This window comes from Phlebotomus papatasi, chromosome 1 (assembly GCF_024763615.1).
Source record: "Phlebotomus papatasi isolate M1 chromosome 1, Ppap_2.1, whole genome shotgun sequence".
Classification (NCBI taxonomy): Eukaryota; Metazoa; Arthropoda; class Insecta; order Diptera; family Psychodidae; genus Phlebotomus; species Phlebotomus papatasi.
In genome coordinates this window covers 108758863-108773427 of record NC_077222.1, presented here as the reverse complement: position 1 = coordinate 108773427, position 14565 = coordinate 108758863, and the positions used below count along the sequence as shown (strand labels likewise).

Sequence of the window (14565 nt, the reverse complement as noted above, 5' to 3'; positions counted from 1 at the left end):
TTTAAGAATTTAAAATTTATTAATTAAAAAAACTAATATTCTTAAAACTAACATATTTTTAAAGTTCAATTTCAATTAAATTTTAAACATCCCAAAGAATTACTAGAGAAATGTTTCAGCTAGCTGAAACTTCATAGTTCACCGGAAAAACCAAACCTTCAAAACAAATTTAGGCTTTTTGCCCGTTGAATTAATAAATTTGAGAAAAGCTCAATTCAATCTCTTCCCTCTCGGATGCAGCGAAATGTCTGAAAGTTTCAAAGACCTAACTCCAGTGGCATTTTTTTTGGGCAATTTATAGATGGGAAATGTGAATTTTGAGTAGCTGAAAATGTTAGCAATTCTGCAGCGCGTATTTTTCCATAGCCCCAAGCCAAAAATTCCGAGTGTATTTGCCTTGTGGCTAAGAAAAGACAACAAGAGAGGAAAGAGACCCAGAAAAAAAGCCCGCAGTGATTGCAAATATTTTAACTATCGATATTTCTGGGTATTTTTTATCGGGAACGTTTTTTCCATTTGACTTTGTTCTCACAGTAATCACACTCCACACCTGTCTTGGTTTACATTAGTTTAATGTTCTGGCCCTATTTGCTCTCCTCCTCACTTTTGGCGGGCTTCGGCAGCGCATTCCATGGCTGAACTTTACCAGAGCCAAAGAAGAAGTACAGAATTGCTGGAGCAATGTAGGCTCCAGCCCCAATCATGAAGACATATCGCCAATTTTCGAAAGTATTCTATCAATAGAAATTTATCAGAATTAATCGCTGAAGCTGGATGGATGGATGGGAGATTGATTGATTTACCTCATATCGTGTAAAATGGGCCACTAGAAGAGGCGTGAGAAAGCCCGTGGTGGTACCAATGGCATTCATGGTGCCGTAGAGTGTTCCTGCAAAATTTGGCGCCAAATCCTGACTATTCTGCAAATTGGTGAGCACTGAGGCCCCATTGAAGCCCAACGATAGCGTTATCAATGCAACGCATGTGTATGGCTCATGAACGAAACAGAGGCCAATTAAAAAGAGTCCAGGGACAATGTGAGCTGTTTGGTGAGACAATAAAGTATCATAAAAAGTTACTCAATCAACTTACGGTGTCACCGAACTCACAGAATATACAGAAGAATTTTCTCATCACTGTCACTTGCATCCAGCCCCGTCTCTTAATCAGATCCCCAATGCTTCCGAACACGAAGCTGAACAGCATCCTGGCGATGTGAGGCAGAGAAGACAGCACACCAGTTGTTCCGAGATTGAAGCCCAGAATCTCACTCATGAATTTCGGAGTGGCTGTAAGGAGGAAGTACAGACCCCAGAGATTCCCATAGTGCAGCACCATTAGGGTCAGGAAGGGTACGGATTTGAGCATCTGGAGATACGGTGGCACTCTCTGTGGAGATCAAGGAATTCACCTAAAGGTCACAATTGGAATTTTGCTCATTGCAAACGGGTTTCATCAAATTAGACACTCTACGAGCTAATTAGAGATAATAATCTGCCAATTAGATCGCAATAAAAGCATAATTTCAAGTTATTGTCTCTCTTTCTAAATTATTTCTAAGAGCATGAATCAATTAAGTCTTACATTGTACTAATTTTTTGCGCATTTTTAAAAGTCGATTAAAAAAGGTGTCTTTCTAATCTCTCCTTTAGTTGAGTATTTATTGCTCGAATTCTAAAGGTCAGTCCTCTCTTCATGAAGAAAACAAGATACTTTGAATTAGTCTTTGATTTATTTATTATTCATTTTTTTTTTAAATTCATATAAAAATTGTAAAGTTCAATTTGGCAGAAGCTTTTGACTGAAAGCTTGAGATACAGTAGACTCTCTCTCAATTGGACATTTCAGGCAAAATGTCATCCGGTTTATCGATAGATTTGGGCGTCAAAGTCTTTGTAAATTCCACAAAAAGCGCTCAATTATAAAGAATCACTATAAAATAGGAAGAAATACAGCGAATTTGAGCAAATTAGCTTCATAATTAAACGTGAAAATTGTCAACAAAATTTTGCGCCCGATTGAAAAAGAACCGATTGAGCGAGAGTCTATTGCAGAGGTGTGCAAAAAACCGTTGAAACCGAATTAACGTCAAAATAAGTTTGCTCAAGTAGCGCTTTGACCATTGACGTATATGTTTCATTTGACGTTTATTCGGTTTCAACGGTTCTTGCACTCCTCTGGTCTACTGTATAAAAATTGTAAACAGATGCTAGCGCCATTCGGGAGTAAAAACAGCGCCCTCACGCGGAGAAAATTGCCAGGAGAAATTCTGTGCAACTTTTTATTATCTCGAACCTTAAAAAATATATATATTACATGATATTGCGATAATTAGTGAAAATATATATGACAAAGCGTCCCAGCTACCTTTTCCATGGCTTTTTGGACTATATACCGATATTCCATAATTTTAAACTGCTTCATAAATCATAATAATTATCATCTGAAAATCAAATTTTAATTTTTTTGGACAAAAATTTAATTACACATATTTTTTTTTAACACATTTTGCAAGTAAATTGAATATTATCGTATTATAGAAAAACGTAACTTTTACGTAATAAATGCCAATTAATAATGTAATTTTCCTTAGGGTGAGTTTGCCAAAACAAAGTTTAGAAAGTTTATCGACAAATTTTATCGGTTGAAGTCCTGTTAGTCTTTTCAACACATTTGGATTACTAAAGATTGACCGACTGTGAAATATTCCCCCTTTTGCTCTTTAGTTATTTAGATTTAAATTTGAAAAATTCCGCCTGGGCTATTTCCAAAACAGTGCCGACCAAAATCCCGAAAGTCAAAATAAAAAATGGATCGAAATCCCGAATGGATCAAAATCGCGAATGGGGGAAAATTCTAAATGCTAAAATTCCGAAAGCCAAAAGCTCGAACACAGAAATCCGGAAAGCCAAAATTCTGAATTGTCAAATTCCCTGAAAGAAATGAAACCTTATGGAAGATAATAATGTAGAATACTTTCCCAAAATATAGTAAATTTCTCTTAGCCTCCAGCAAGCGCGGACAGTCGTGGGAGTAGCTATGACGTTTTGATAAGTTCAGGTTTTTTTCCCTTCGGGATTTTGGCTTTCGGATTTTAGCTTTTGTAAATTTTGTCTCATTCGGAATTCTGCCCCTTTGGGATTTTGGCCTTCGGAAAATGTGGCCCATTCGGATTTTTTTCTCTCCGGGATTTTGGCTTTCGCGATTTTGGCTTTTGGGATTTTGACTTTCAGGATTTTGGTTTTCGGGATTTTGGCTTTTCGAGATTTTAACCCATTCGAAATTTTGGCTATTTGGGATTTCGGCTCATTCGGGATTTCGTCTCTCAAGGATTTCGGTTTTCTGGATTTTGGTTTTCGGTATTTTTGATTTCCGAGATTTTGGCCCATTCAAAATTTTGGCTTTTCGGATTATGATCCATTCGGCATTTTCTCTTAGAAATTTTGGCTTTCAGGATATTAGTTTTTTTTTGGATTTTGGCTTTCGGGATTTCGCGGATTTTGGCTTTCTGAATTTTTGTGTTCGGAATTTTGGGTTTTCGGGATTTTGTTTCTTAGGGATTTTGGTATTCAGGATTTCGTCTTTCAGAATTTTCCTTTCAAGATTTTGGCTTTTCGAATTTTGACTTTTTGAGATTTTGACCCATTCGGGTATTTGGCTATTCGGAATACGACTCATTGGTATTTCAGCGTTTGGGATTTTGGTTTCTTGGGATTTTGGCTTTCGGGATATATTAGATTTTTGGATTTTGGGAAAGAGTCAAAGTTAGCAAAAAATTCTAAATGATCAGTAAAAATTCAAAAAAAAATAGTCACCAATTTTTATTTTTTCTAGACCACTTTATTTTTTACTGCTTATTTTTAATTTTTTGCTGAGCTCTTTTATTTTTGACTTATCAATTCAAATATTTCTACTGATCAGACTTAATGTTTCACTGACCACTTTTTATTTTTTACTGCTAATTTTCAATTTTATATTGACCATATTTTCTTGTCACTGACCATTTTTATTTTTTTTTGCTGATCATTTTAATTTTTTTACTGATCAACTCGTATATTTCTACTGAACGATTCGAATACTGACCAAATTTTACTTTTTACTGACAAAATTGAATATTTTTACTAATCATTTTGAATTATTTCCTGATCAAATTTAATCTTTTGCTGACCACTTTTAACTTCTTACAGCTTATTTCTTCTTTCCATAAATTAATTGATTTTAGTACATTTTGCCGCATATGAATAAAAATCAAATTATTTTGGCAAATTATGAATTTAAATAGAAGCCTTTTGATTTAAATTACTTCAGTCTGACCGTTCGGACCGTTCTATGTTCCATCAAAATTGCTTAACCGGTAAGAAAACTTCTCTTTAATCCCTATCTGGATTTCTTCTATAAGCTTATCACTCAGATTCGCACTTAATGCACGAAAACAAAATGAGTACCACTTGTACTGAGCTTAATCACTCTCAAGAAAAAAACATTAATTGGGAATCCATCTGAGATAAAACATTCCGAAAAGATAACTCTTGAGAGTATTGAGAGGCCCTCAAGGCCCTCAAGATTGGGAAGAATTGAGTTTAAAATGCAACGAACCTTCTCATTGGACACGGTGTCTCCTAGGCTATTCTCAATATGTGTCCGTTCTTCAGGAGTTATCCTGGGATGAGTATCTGGACGATCGTATATCAGAACGAACCATAGCAAAGTAGTTACAATTGTGACAATTGCGGGTACATAGAATCCTCCCCAGGGCCATCCAATAGCCTCAATGAGGAACCCACTCATCTGCCATGCAACAATTGTCCCCAATGCTCCTCCCTGTAAACTGGACATGAACTTCCCTTTTTCATCTGGTGGTGCCCAACGAGAGATGAGAATGTGGTAGCAGGGAAAGTGTGGTCCTGAGACGGTACCAGTTAGGAACCTGACAACGCACATTGTGACAAATCCTCCAGCAGCTGCCAGAGGAGTAAGGACTGTGAGCACAATGATTGCTATGAAACTGACCATAGTCAAGATCTTTGGGCCAAATCTTTCGGCCAGGTAGGCTCCAGGAATTGACATAATTGAGTAACCCCAAAAGAAAGCTCCTATGATAGTTCCCTGCTCACTAGCATTCCATGGATACCGCTTCCCAAAGTCCGGGAGAGTCTCATTAGCATTTTTAGGCTGCACCATGGCCAGAATACTGATTGATATATTTACGCGGACAATGTACGTAGTAAGGCATCCCAGGAAGAGCATAAACCCGATATTCAGTCGAGCTGGTATTCTTCCTAAAATTCAATTAATAACCGGATTTAACAACGCTTCAGTACAGCTTTGAAAAAGAAAATTAAATAATTATGGGAAGATTTTTATTTAGCATCACGATATCTCTTCATCGTAACAATTTGCTCACGAAATTTCCACTAATTCACCGGATAAACTTATTCACACGATAGCAATAATATAGATTCACTTCATTCATAAACTAACAATATTTTTTTCACTTTTAGAATGTTTTTTTTTTTGGCAAAATGAATTTTAATAAATTCTTGCGTCATTCCCGTGAATTTCACCTCACATTTCTAATTTGCCGATAATAATTTAGGTAAATATCCAGAAATACAAAAAAAAATACTCACTAAAAGCTCTCACAAGAAAAGCATTAATTTCAATCATTGTTCAATGCTATCGCTAAAATCTAAATGGGAAAATAAATAGATGTCTAATTTTCAAATAATTAAACATATCACATCCCCTGGAATTTTTCCAGAGGTTTTTTTCTTGTACGAATTGCTACCACAAAGACTTCCGACTTCCGATCGTCTGAAAATTACTTGGAAACTAAAAGAGATACTATTTAGCGTGAATTACTGTTTTGAACTGAATCCAGCAACAAGTCTAGTGTTTTAAATTATAGTTTCAAATTTCAATACAGCTTACCATGCAAAGTGCTGTGATTACGTGATAATGCTAACAATTCCTGACTTTTTGCACTGGACCATAAAAGCTGATAGAAAAAATGAGACGTGATGGTGCTTCATTTTTATAACCTTCCTTGATGTACAACCATAATTTTAAAATGATTTATTTTATGTTCCATTCAACTGAAGCTAAAACTTTTAGGTGCTTTAAACAGATTAAAATAAATCAACCAATAGAAAACGTCTATTTTTAGTATGGCGGAATGTTTACTGATTAAATTTTAAGATAAGATTTTTAATGACTTTGAAAAAATAATAGGGTAAGTGTGCCAAATTCCGGCCAGCTTGCAATTTCGGCCACCTTTTTTGTTCCTAGAATTTCCATGAATTTTTAGTTTTTACATACTCTAGATATTATACAATGCAAAAGAATACCAAAAATGTAGCTTCGACAAACGAGATGACGTGAAAAAGGCATTGGAAGAATTCCTGAAGGGCAAGGAACTACGGGAATGAAGGTGGCCGAAATAGGGCACCAAAGCTATGTCTACATTTTTATTCATTTTAAAATGTATTAAGACCGATTTTAAAGTAAATAAAGACGATATACTGTCTACAAGGTTCTAAGAAATACTCCTAAAGTAGAAGGAATTAAAAAAATCAATTTCTATTAAAGATATTACATTTCAAACTTGAGACTTTGGCGCTTGCATGCAACTATGCCGAAATTTGGCACACTTACCCTAAAGGTTTAACACTCTAAATAAAATTGTGACGCTGTGCATTCAAAAATTTGACAAAGCTTATTTACATTTTATCTGAAAGGATGTTCTTTTGAAAAACTTCTAGCAATAGAATCTTGAATGATCTTTAAGAAAATTAACTTCTGATTCGTTTTTCAGAAATAAAAAAATATAAAAATAAAAAAATAAGGAAAGAAGATACAGCATATTTTTTAAATATTTAAATGTATACTGAGGATTAATCTTAATCTGGTGAAGAGGGAATAGTTTTATGGTTAATAAATTTGAAAAGGGAGACCGGGGCATAGTTAGCCATATAGGGGGAAGTGGGGCACCTTTGAAAGTGGGGCACCTTTGAAATTGGAATTTTTTACCTATTATTAAATAAAATTGGGCCCTTTCGTGATATAATTTAGCTACACATACAGATTGAGAAGCTAAATTATATCACGATAAGGCTCAATTTTATTTAAAAATAGGTGGAAAATCTTAATTTCAAAGGTGCCCCACTTCCCCCTATAGAATTAGTAGGGTTCTATAAGTTTATACAAAAGAATATTGAGCAAACTACTGTTTATTCAGAGTAATAACTTCTAGAGTACTAACTTCCTATTGAAATATTTATCAGTTTAATTTAAACAAGTTTTGGCCGTCTAATTCTACCCCGTCTCCCCTAGATAAATTCAGATTTTTAAACTCCCATTTTAGTTTAATGTCGCGCGAAAGCCTTGAAGGACTTGACAAATTGACAATTTTTAGTACTAAAAAATCTAGTTCTAAAAATTGGTAGGGGGAAGTGCCCATGCTTTGCACGGTCCCAAGCTTTACAATAACTAAATTTTTTCTATGTTTCTGAATAAATACGATTCCGCAATATATTTCAAAAACAAGACACTTTCTCCTAGATTTTAAAATATAGAAAAGATAAGTCACATTTATTGAAAAATATATGAAAAATTTAGTCATTATAAAGCTTGGGACCATGTAAAGCATAGGCAATTTCCCCTACTTTTGAAGCTTTTCACTAGAGCGTATGCAGTTTTTCACCAAGAGATAACGACTTGAGATTTGACAATTAATTAGTAAGAGCCCTTTTTCAAGGTTAAAGGTTAAAAAGGGTATCGATAGTTTATATTGTACTCAATTTAACCAAATTAGGGGTCATTGGAAAGGTCTTCGAATCTGCAATAAATCTGAAAAAATCCCAATCGGTTATGATTCGGTATTGAATCAGGAATCAAGAATGGGTCATGAATCCATAATTTTAATATTTATTCAAAATTCAATTAAATTGTATTATATTTTAACATAAGCCAAATCTTACATTTCCTGAAAACGCACATGTGTCTAATTCATTTAAAAAAATATAGGAAAAAATCAGAAAAGTTTAATCATCTAAAGCTTTAACATTTTTTTTTACTCATTTCCTTTCAAAAGAATGTATTATTAAATTTTGATTAGTCTGGGTTTAAGCTATAAGTAGCTTTAAGTGTTTTAAATTATTTGATCCAGATAAATATAAAACTCAATGTGACAAAGATATTTTATGTGGTTTAATATTTAATAAACACATTGATAATGCTTAATAATATTTTATAAATGAATCCTGATAACAAATTTACAAAACGTATCGAGGCAAAATTATCTACTTATCACTGTTTTCCTTATTGATTACCTGATAATATTGTCGAGATTTTGTATGCAATTTTTCACTTGAAAGCAATTTTTCGTTTCAAAGCCATTTTTCGCTTTAGGCTATAATTCTGGAGAGCAATTCATATTCAATTATATTATAATAATAATATAATAGTCTCTGGGGTCCGAGGGTGATCTTCTGGAAGAGAATTCCCTTATCTTCGGTCTCTAAAGTGGCCCATCCGGCCTCCGGAAATTAAAGTAAAATGTATTAGAAGTTAAATAGAAGTCTATAAGAGAAAATCAGGTGTTTTTCTTGGATCTGGGACCTCGTTTTGCTGTCCCTTAGATCATTAGTCAATTTGTGGTGGTTGCGAAATGTTAAAAAGTTTTACACAACTCCTAGAATTGTAACAATATTCAGAATTTTTGTTTTTCATATTTGTCTCATGAGTTAAGACAGCGATGGACGCTAATATTGCTTTCTAAGAGCCTTTACAGACCTGAGGATTATCCAAGAGAAGGCTTAACGTAATTATATTCGACATAATGATTAAACTTCATTTCCATAATTTTTCACTAAGTTGTCTCTCGGCTTAAGTCATAAGTGTGTCTCTGTCTAGGGCGTAACCTAAAAGTACGCATAGTTAGGGGAAAGTGGGGTATCACCGAACACGGGGTATCACTGAACACTGCGATTTTTTTTAGAGTTATTAGACAATTAAGTAATTATACGTCCGAAGATGAAGCCTGAATGAATTCATAGGCAGTAAGGGATGCTTGTCCACTGAAGAAATGTTCGACATAGTCCAAGTAGTTTAGAAGTAAAAATCAAGGTCCTAGCTACCCCATGTTCGGTGATGCCCCAGTTGCCCTAAGCCTGCTTTTAAAAAGATTTGTTCAAAAGCAGTTAAAAAACTAAATTAGCCATGGACATAATCAATTATCTCAGACAGCACACCATTTTTCATTAATCAGAGACACTTTCTCAGAGTGACATAATCATCCAAAATTTTATCTGATTATGTTTAAGAATCTGAATTGAGTATTGTCGATACCGGATGCAAAATATGGAGTATGTTTTGCCCTAATGAACCTATAACCACTTCAGAAGATTAGGTGAACGATCTTAAGCAATCGAGCAATAAAAAAATTAAGTCCAGTAATGAATTAAATTGTGATAAATTTTCGTAAAAATTCACTGAAAGACACTAAGGCTGTCTACACACTATGAGCATTTTTTAAAAAAATTCTTTAAAAAATAACCCTAAAAAGGTTTTTAAAAAGAATCGGCTCTACACTAGTGAAAATTTTTGTAAAAAAATGGATTTTTTACAGAAATTTGCCTAGTATGTAAGCAATTTTGTAAAAAAAACCTACCTATTCTTATTTTTTAAAAATTTTTTTAAAGAATTTTTTTAAAAAATGCTCATATGTGTAGACAGCTTAATTAGAAATCCGACAAGATGATAAGACCTCAAGAACAGATACGATTATCGAGAGGCTCTTGAGATTAGACATTGATAAGGATTGAAATGCAACACACCTTTTCATTGGACACTGCGTCTCCCAGGCTGTTCTCAATGTATGTCCGTTCTTCAGGCGTTATCCTAGGATGAGTATCTGGACGATCAGCTGTTAGGACGAACCAAATGATAACAGCTAGAACTATAATAAATGTTGGTACATAGAATCCTCCCCAGGCCCATCCAATTGCCTCCACGAGGAATCCAATCATCTGCCAGGTGAAGATAGTTCCCAAAGTGCCTCCCTGAAGACTAGCCACATACTTCCCCTTCTCATCTGGTGGTGCCCAGCGGGAGATGAGATTGTGGAAGCAGGGATAGAGTGGTCCGGAGAAGACTCCAGTGACAAATCTTGCTGCGTACATCGTGCCAAATCCTCCAGCTGCTGCCAGAGGACTGAGGGCAGTTATTGCAGCAATTGCAATGAATACCACTTCTGTCACGATCTTTGGTCCAAATTTCTCAGCCAGATAGGCCCCAGGAATTGATGTGAATAGATATCCCCAGAAATAGGCTCCCAGGAGGAGTCCCTGATCATCTGCATCCCAGGGATATCGATCTCCATAGTCAGGGAGCGTTTCATTGTCACGAGGCTCCACCATGGCCAGGATATTGATGGACATATTCACGCGGACCATGTACGTAATGAAGCATCCCAGGAAGAGCATAAACCCAATGTTTAATCGGGCTGGGACTCGTCCTAAAATAAACGGGTGATTTTTTTTTAAATCGTGTTATCAACAATCTGTCCATGAAAATTCAACTATTCCACCGATCCACCAAATAAACCAATTCACCCGATAACAAAAGCACAAAGTAGAACTATTCACTAATTCATAAACTATAGCAACATATTTCACTTTCAGAATGTTTCTATTTGGATAAATAAATTTTCCACAACTGCGTCATTTATGAGGATTTAACTTAATTTTATTTTACTTTCTATAGCATATTTTAAAAGACAAAAAACCAATTATTTTTAAAATAATACTCACTAAAAACTCTTGCAAGAAAAGCATTGATTTCAACCATTGTTCAATACTATCACTTAAATCCAAATTCCTTATTAAATGCACCTAATTGTCCTTTAAAAAATTTGAAAATCACATCCCCTGGAAATTTTCCAGAGGTTTTCTTTTTTTCAATTCTTCTATGGAAATTTATGCTATGTAAACTCCCACAGGTGTATGGAAAATACGTGGAAAAGCAGAAATACCAGACACAAGACACAATTAGCACGAATTACCGTGATGGACTGAATGAAACGGCAGTCAACAGATAGTAATAATAAATTTTGAGCTTAATAATGATCCACATTATTGCGCTGATTACGCGATAAATGATAACAATCCACGGCTTTTTTCCATCTTCACCCGCGTTCACAACCAAATGATAAAAGACACTGCGAAAAAATGATGATCTGCTTCACTTTTTATGCCTTTCCCCGCACCAAATACTTGTTCAGGTGACATAAAAAATTCTAGTGTATAAATTTTACGGCAATCCACCGATATGATTGGCTTTTTGAATAGTCTCTAATCTCTTCATTCATTTGTTATGGGACACAAGAACAACCGCAGAGAAATTGGTGTATGATAAAAAGCTCATCGCAATACGCCTCTTCAAAGTCAATTGATGATAGCTAAATAGACAGAGAGAAAAGACTTCGCGGAATGGTCAAATTCATTGATCTATATATTACCTAACATAACACTGCTTTCTCGGTAGATTTCGAGCAGTTGAAGACAGGTCAGTGCTATTTTTATGTTCTTGTACCCAAAAAACATGCCATGACAAGAAGTACATCATTTTGGTCATGAAGACGTAGTTTTTACCAAATTTTGACCAATATTTTACTATGTTCGACAGTAATTGAAATACCAGAAGATCGAAAAGGGACATCTATTGACACTTTAAGAACTAAATCTTTAAATACGGAAGATTTTTTGGAAAGATTGGATTAGGCAAGGCAACCTTCAACTAGGGAAAAGAAATCTTTAATTTTGACATTAGATACTTACTGAGTAGTCATTACGTCCATTTTTAGAGATAATGTCTTATGAGCGAAGCCTTGTCATTCCACACAATCCAACGGTAGTGGCCATCAGCATAGCAGTGACCCTAGCGTTTTCCGAGTTTATTTTTCCGTCTGGTCTGAAGACGACCCTTACTGCCCGTTTCATTCGGATTTCGCTTATAGATTTTCCTGGACTGCGTGAGCATCTTTTCCTATGGTATATGGGAGATATGACCGATTCAGCTTAGTACAGTAGACTCTCGTTCAATCGGCTCTTTTTCAATCGGGCGAAAAATTTTGTTGACAATTTTCACGTTTAATTATGAAGCTAATTTGCTCAAATTCGCTGTAGTTCTTCCTATTTTATCGTGATTCTACATAATTGAGCGCTTTTTGTGGAATTTACAAAGGCTTTGACGCCCAAATCTATCGATAAACCGGATGACATTTTGCCCCAAATGCCCTATTGAGAGAGAGTCTACTGTATGCTTAACCGGATGAAAGCAGTAATGTCGGTCTAACTATAAAGCTACGATAGGTCATAATTTGTGTTTGTTTGGGATTCTTACATATCGTCGGTTGCCTCAGCAACTGTGCTAACTGCATTTTTGCGATTTTCAGGTTTTTGCATATTCTGATATTACTGAATTTTCTCTATTAAACTACGTTATTTAAAAAGTTTGGAATTTTCTCTATACAGAGATATTTTTCCGTGAAAATGTTCTAACTGTACTATAGTCACAAAAATTTCTCTGCAACTGCGCTATCTACCAATTTTTCTGCAGTTAGCATAAAAATACACTGAAAAAAGGCGCAATTTTTTTTTGTCAGCAACTGTTCTATTTGCAGTTTGTCATTTCTATCCATCACGACTCTCCATCAAAACAAGGTAAACGTTTGCGATTTGTGATTGAGTTTTTCGCGATTGTTGTGCAGGTGAAAGCAAATTAGTGATTTCGGAATTGTAAGTCTTCGTTTCATTTGTTTCTTTGTAAAAATGCTTATTAATTTACTTACTAAATTCGGATTTTGTGAGAAAAAAAAAACAGGAAAAATGTTACGCAGGAAGAAAAATCATAAAGCAGCTGATCCACGTCCAAAAGAATGCAAGAAGGAATGGAAGAAGTATCTACATTGCGGGGAAGGCGTTCTTGGGCGATCTACGATCGGCAGATTCTTCCAACACAGGGTATACGATAACCTGGCTGAATTGTAATAAACATATCCCGATACGATTAATAATAATAATCAGGATGAACCAGATTCATCTCCTCATACTCTCATTCATGTAGTCGATAATTCGCAAGAGATGTTCACGAGTGAACAGGGTTCATCTGACCAGCCTGAAGTCAAAAATGAGCCACATATTTTAAACGATAGATCACAAAATTCTCTGAATAGTCACCCTGGAGCAGAAATTTTCACAGCAGATGTTTTATTAACCGAAGGTAAGAATATGACTATGATTTTTTATTATTAAATTTTCAATAAAACAGGCGTTTTTTTTTAATTTCTAATCACATTCTGTTGTTTCTGATCTTTTTCAGTATTTTTATTTTAGAAAATCTTGACATAGCGTGTAAAAAAGAGATCTCGTCCAGAATCGTGGGTCCAAAATCGACGCATAAAGTACACGAAAACTGGAATGTAATATAATAACAGCTAACGGAGAAGGAAAATAAAATTTTCATACACACAGAAAAATTTTGACTCTAAATTTATGAACTAGGACCTGGGAACTTAACTTATTTGAGAACCTGGGAACTTAAATTGGACGTGAATCCGCGAGACGTTTAAGTTTAGAAGCTCTGAGTGAGAGAAATGGGCTAGAATCCCTAGCTCTTAGACACCGGGAACTTATGTTCAGCATTAGCTGGAAAATGAAAAATGTCTACAGATTTGCAAATTGCAACTAAAACTAAATGATCAAGAATTTAGAATTAGGGCATTGGCATTCATTGAATGGGATTTAAAATTAAATTCCTGGGTGTTTCTGTTTAAGAATTTTTCATTTTTCTGTGTAGGGGGAACTGGGGCAGTAGTAAACTGGGGTAGTTGTAAACACTGTGATTTTTTTCATTAATTTTAAGACTCCAGAGGATAAAACCCATAAGCATTGATAGATACCATGGGGATGTATGTCCACAGATGAATTGGTCAATAAAATCCTAATACTTTAAAAATAAAAATCATTTTTCCCGAAAATGTGGATATTTCAATTATTTTGGTCATTTGGATTTCCACCTGGAAATTAAAAACTGTGTAAAATAATCGAAATGTAGCAATACCAGTTCTTTCCTACATCTTTTAGGATTATATTTATGAATTTACTAGACAAATTGAGATTCTCATTATTTCAAAAGAATTAATAATTGGTCAGAAAACAGCATTTGGGGTAGATGTAAACAGGCAATTTCAATTACACAAAATGAGTAGGTAAAAGAGCGGGAAATTGACCTTCATGCGAAATATCTATAATTCATAGATTACGAAAAAAATTGGTGGCACTGTGTTCAATAAAAAGTCACATGATGTCAAAATATGGGGAAAATCCATTGAAAAATGTCTTTGATTTGCATGCTTTTAGTTTTTTTTGCTATTTTAATTATTCTTTGTAAAAAGTGTCGTGATTTTTTGAAAAATATACAGTTTTTATATATCTCTTAAGTAATTATAATAATCGAAAGTGGTGCAAAGTTAATTACAAGGGTGGAAAAAAGGGTGTTTACATC

The 14565-nt window shown here is 34.7% G+C and overlaps 1 protein-coding gene across 2 annotated transcripts; it reads right to left on the bottom strand.

Moving 5' to 3' along the window:
• Positions 1–11239, bottom strand: LOC129799180 (sialin). 2 transcript variants are annotated; one of them, XM_055842860.1, is made up of 5 exons: positions 10812–11239; positions 9837–10516; positions 1110–1389; positions 804–1042; positions 1–734 (listed from the first exon to the last, which is right to left on the bottom strand). In XM_055842860.1, exons 1-5 carry the CDS (start codon positions 10846–10848, stop codon positions 585–587), a joined length of 1386 nt encoding a protein of 461 aa, XP_055698835.1. In that variant the 5' UTR covers positions 10849–11239; the 3' UTR covers positions 1–584. The 2 variants fall into 2 exon arrangements, with proteins under 2 accessions (XP_055698835.1, XP_055698834.1); XM_055842859.1 differs by lacking the exons at positions 9837–10516; positions 10812–11239 and adding exons at positions 4597–5279; positions 5631–5884.
• Positions 11240–14565: the final 3326 nt, after the last annotated feature.

What these genes read in the sequence shown, in the direction of transcription:
- LOC129799180 (XM_055842859.1), bottom strand. Translation starts at nt 5,667, where the DNA reads ATGATTGAAATTAATGCTTTTCTTGTGAGAGCTTTTA. An exon ending in ACACCGTGTCCAATGAGAAG is followed by an intron (nt 1,390 to 4,596) that starts GTTCGTTGCATT and finishes TGATCTCCACAG; the next exon opens with AGAGTGCCACCGTATCTCCA. An exon ending in CCCATTTTACACGATATGAG is followed by an intron (nt 735 to 803) that starts GTAAATCAATCA and finishes TTCTATTGATAG; the next exon opens with AATACTTTCGAAAATTGGCG.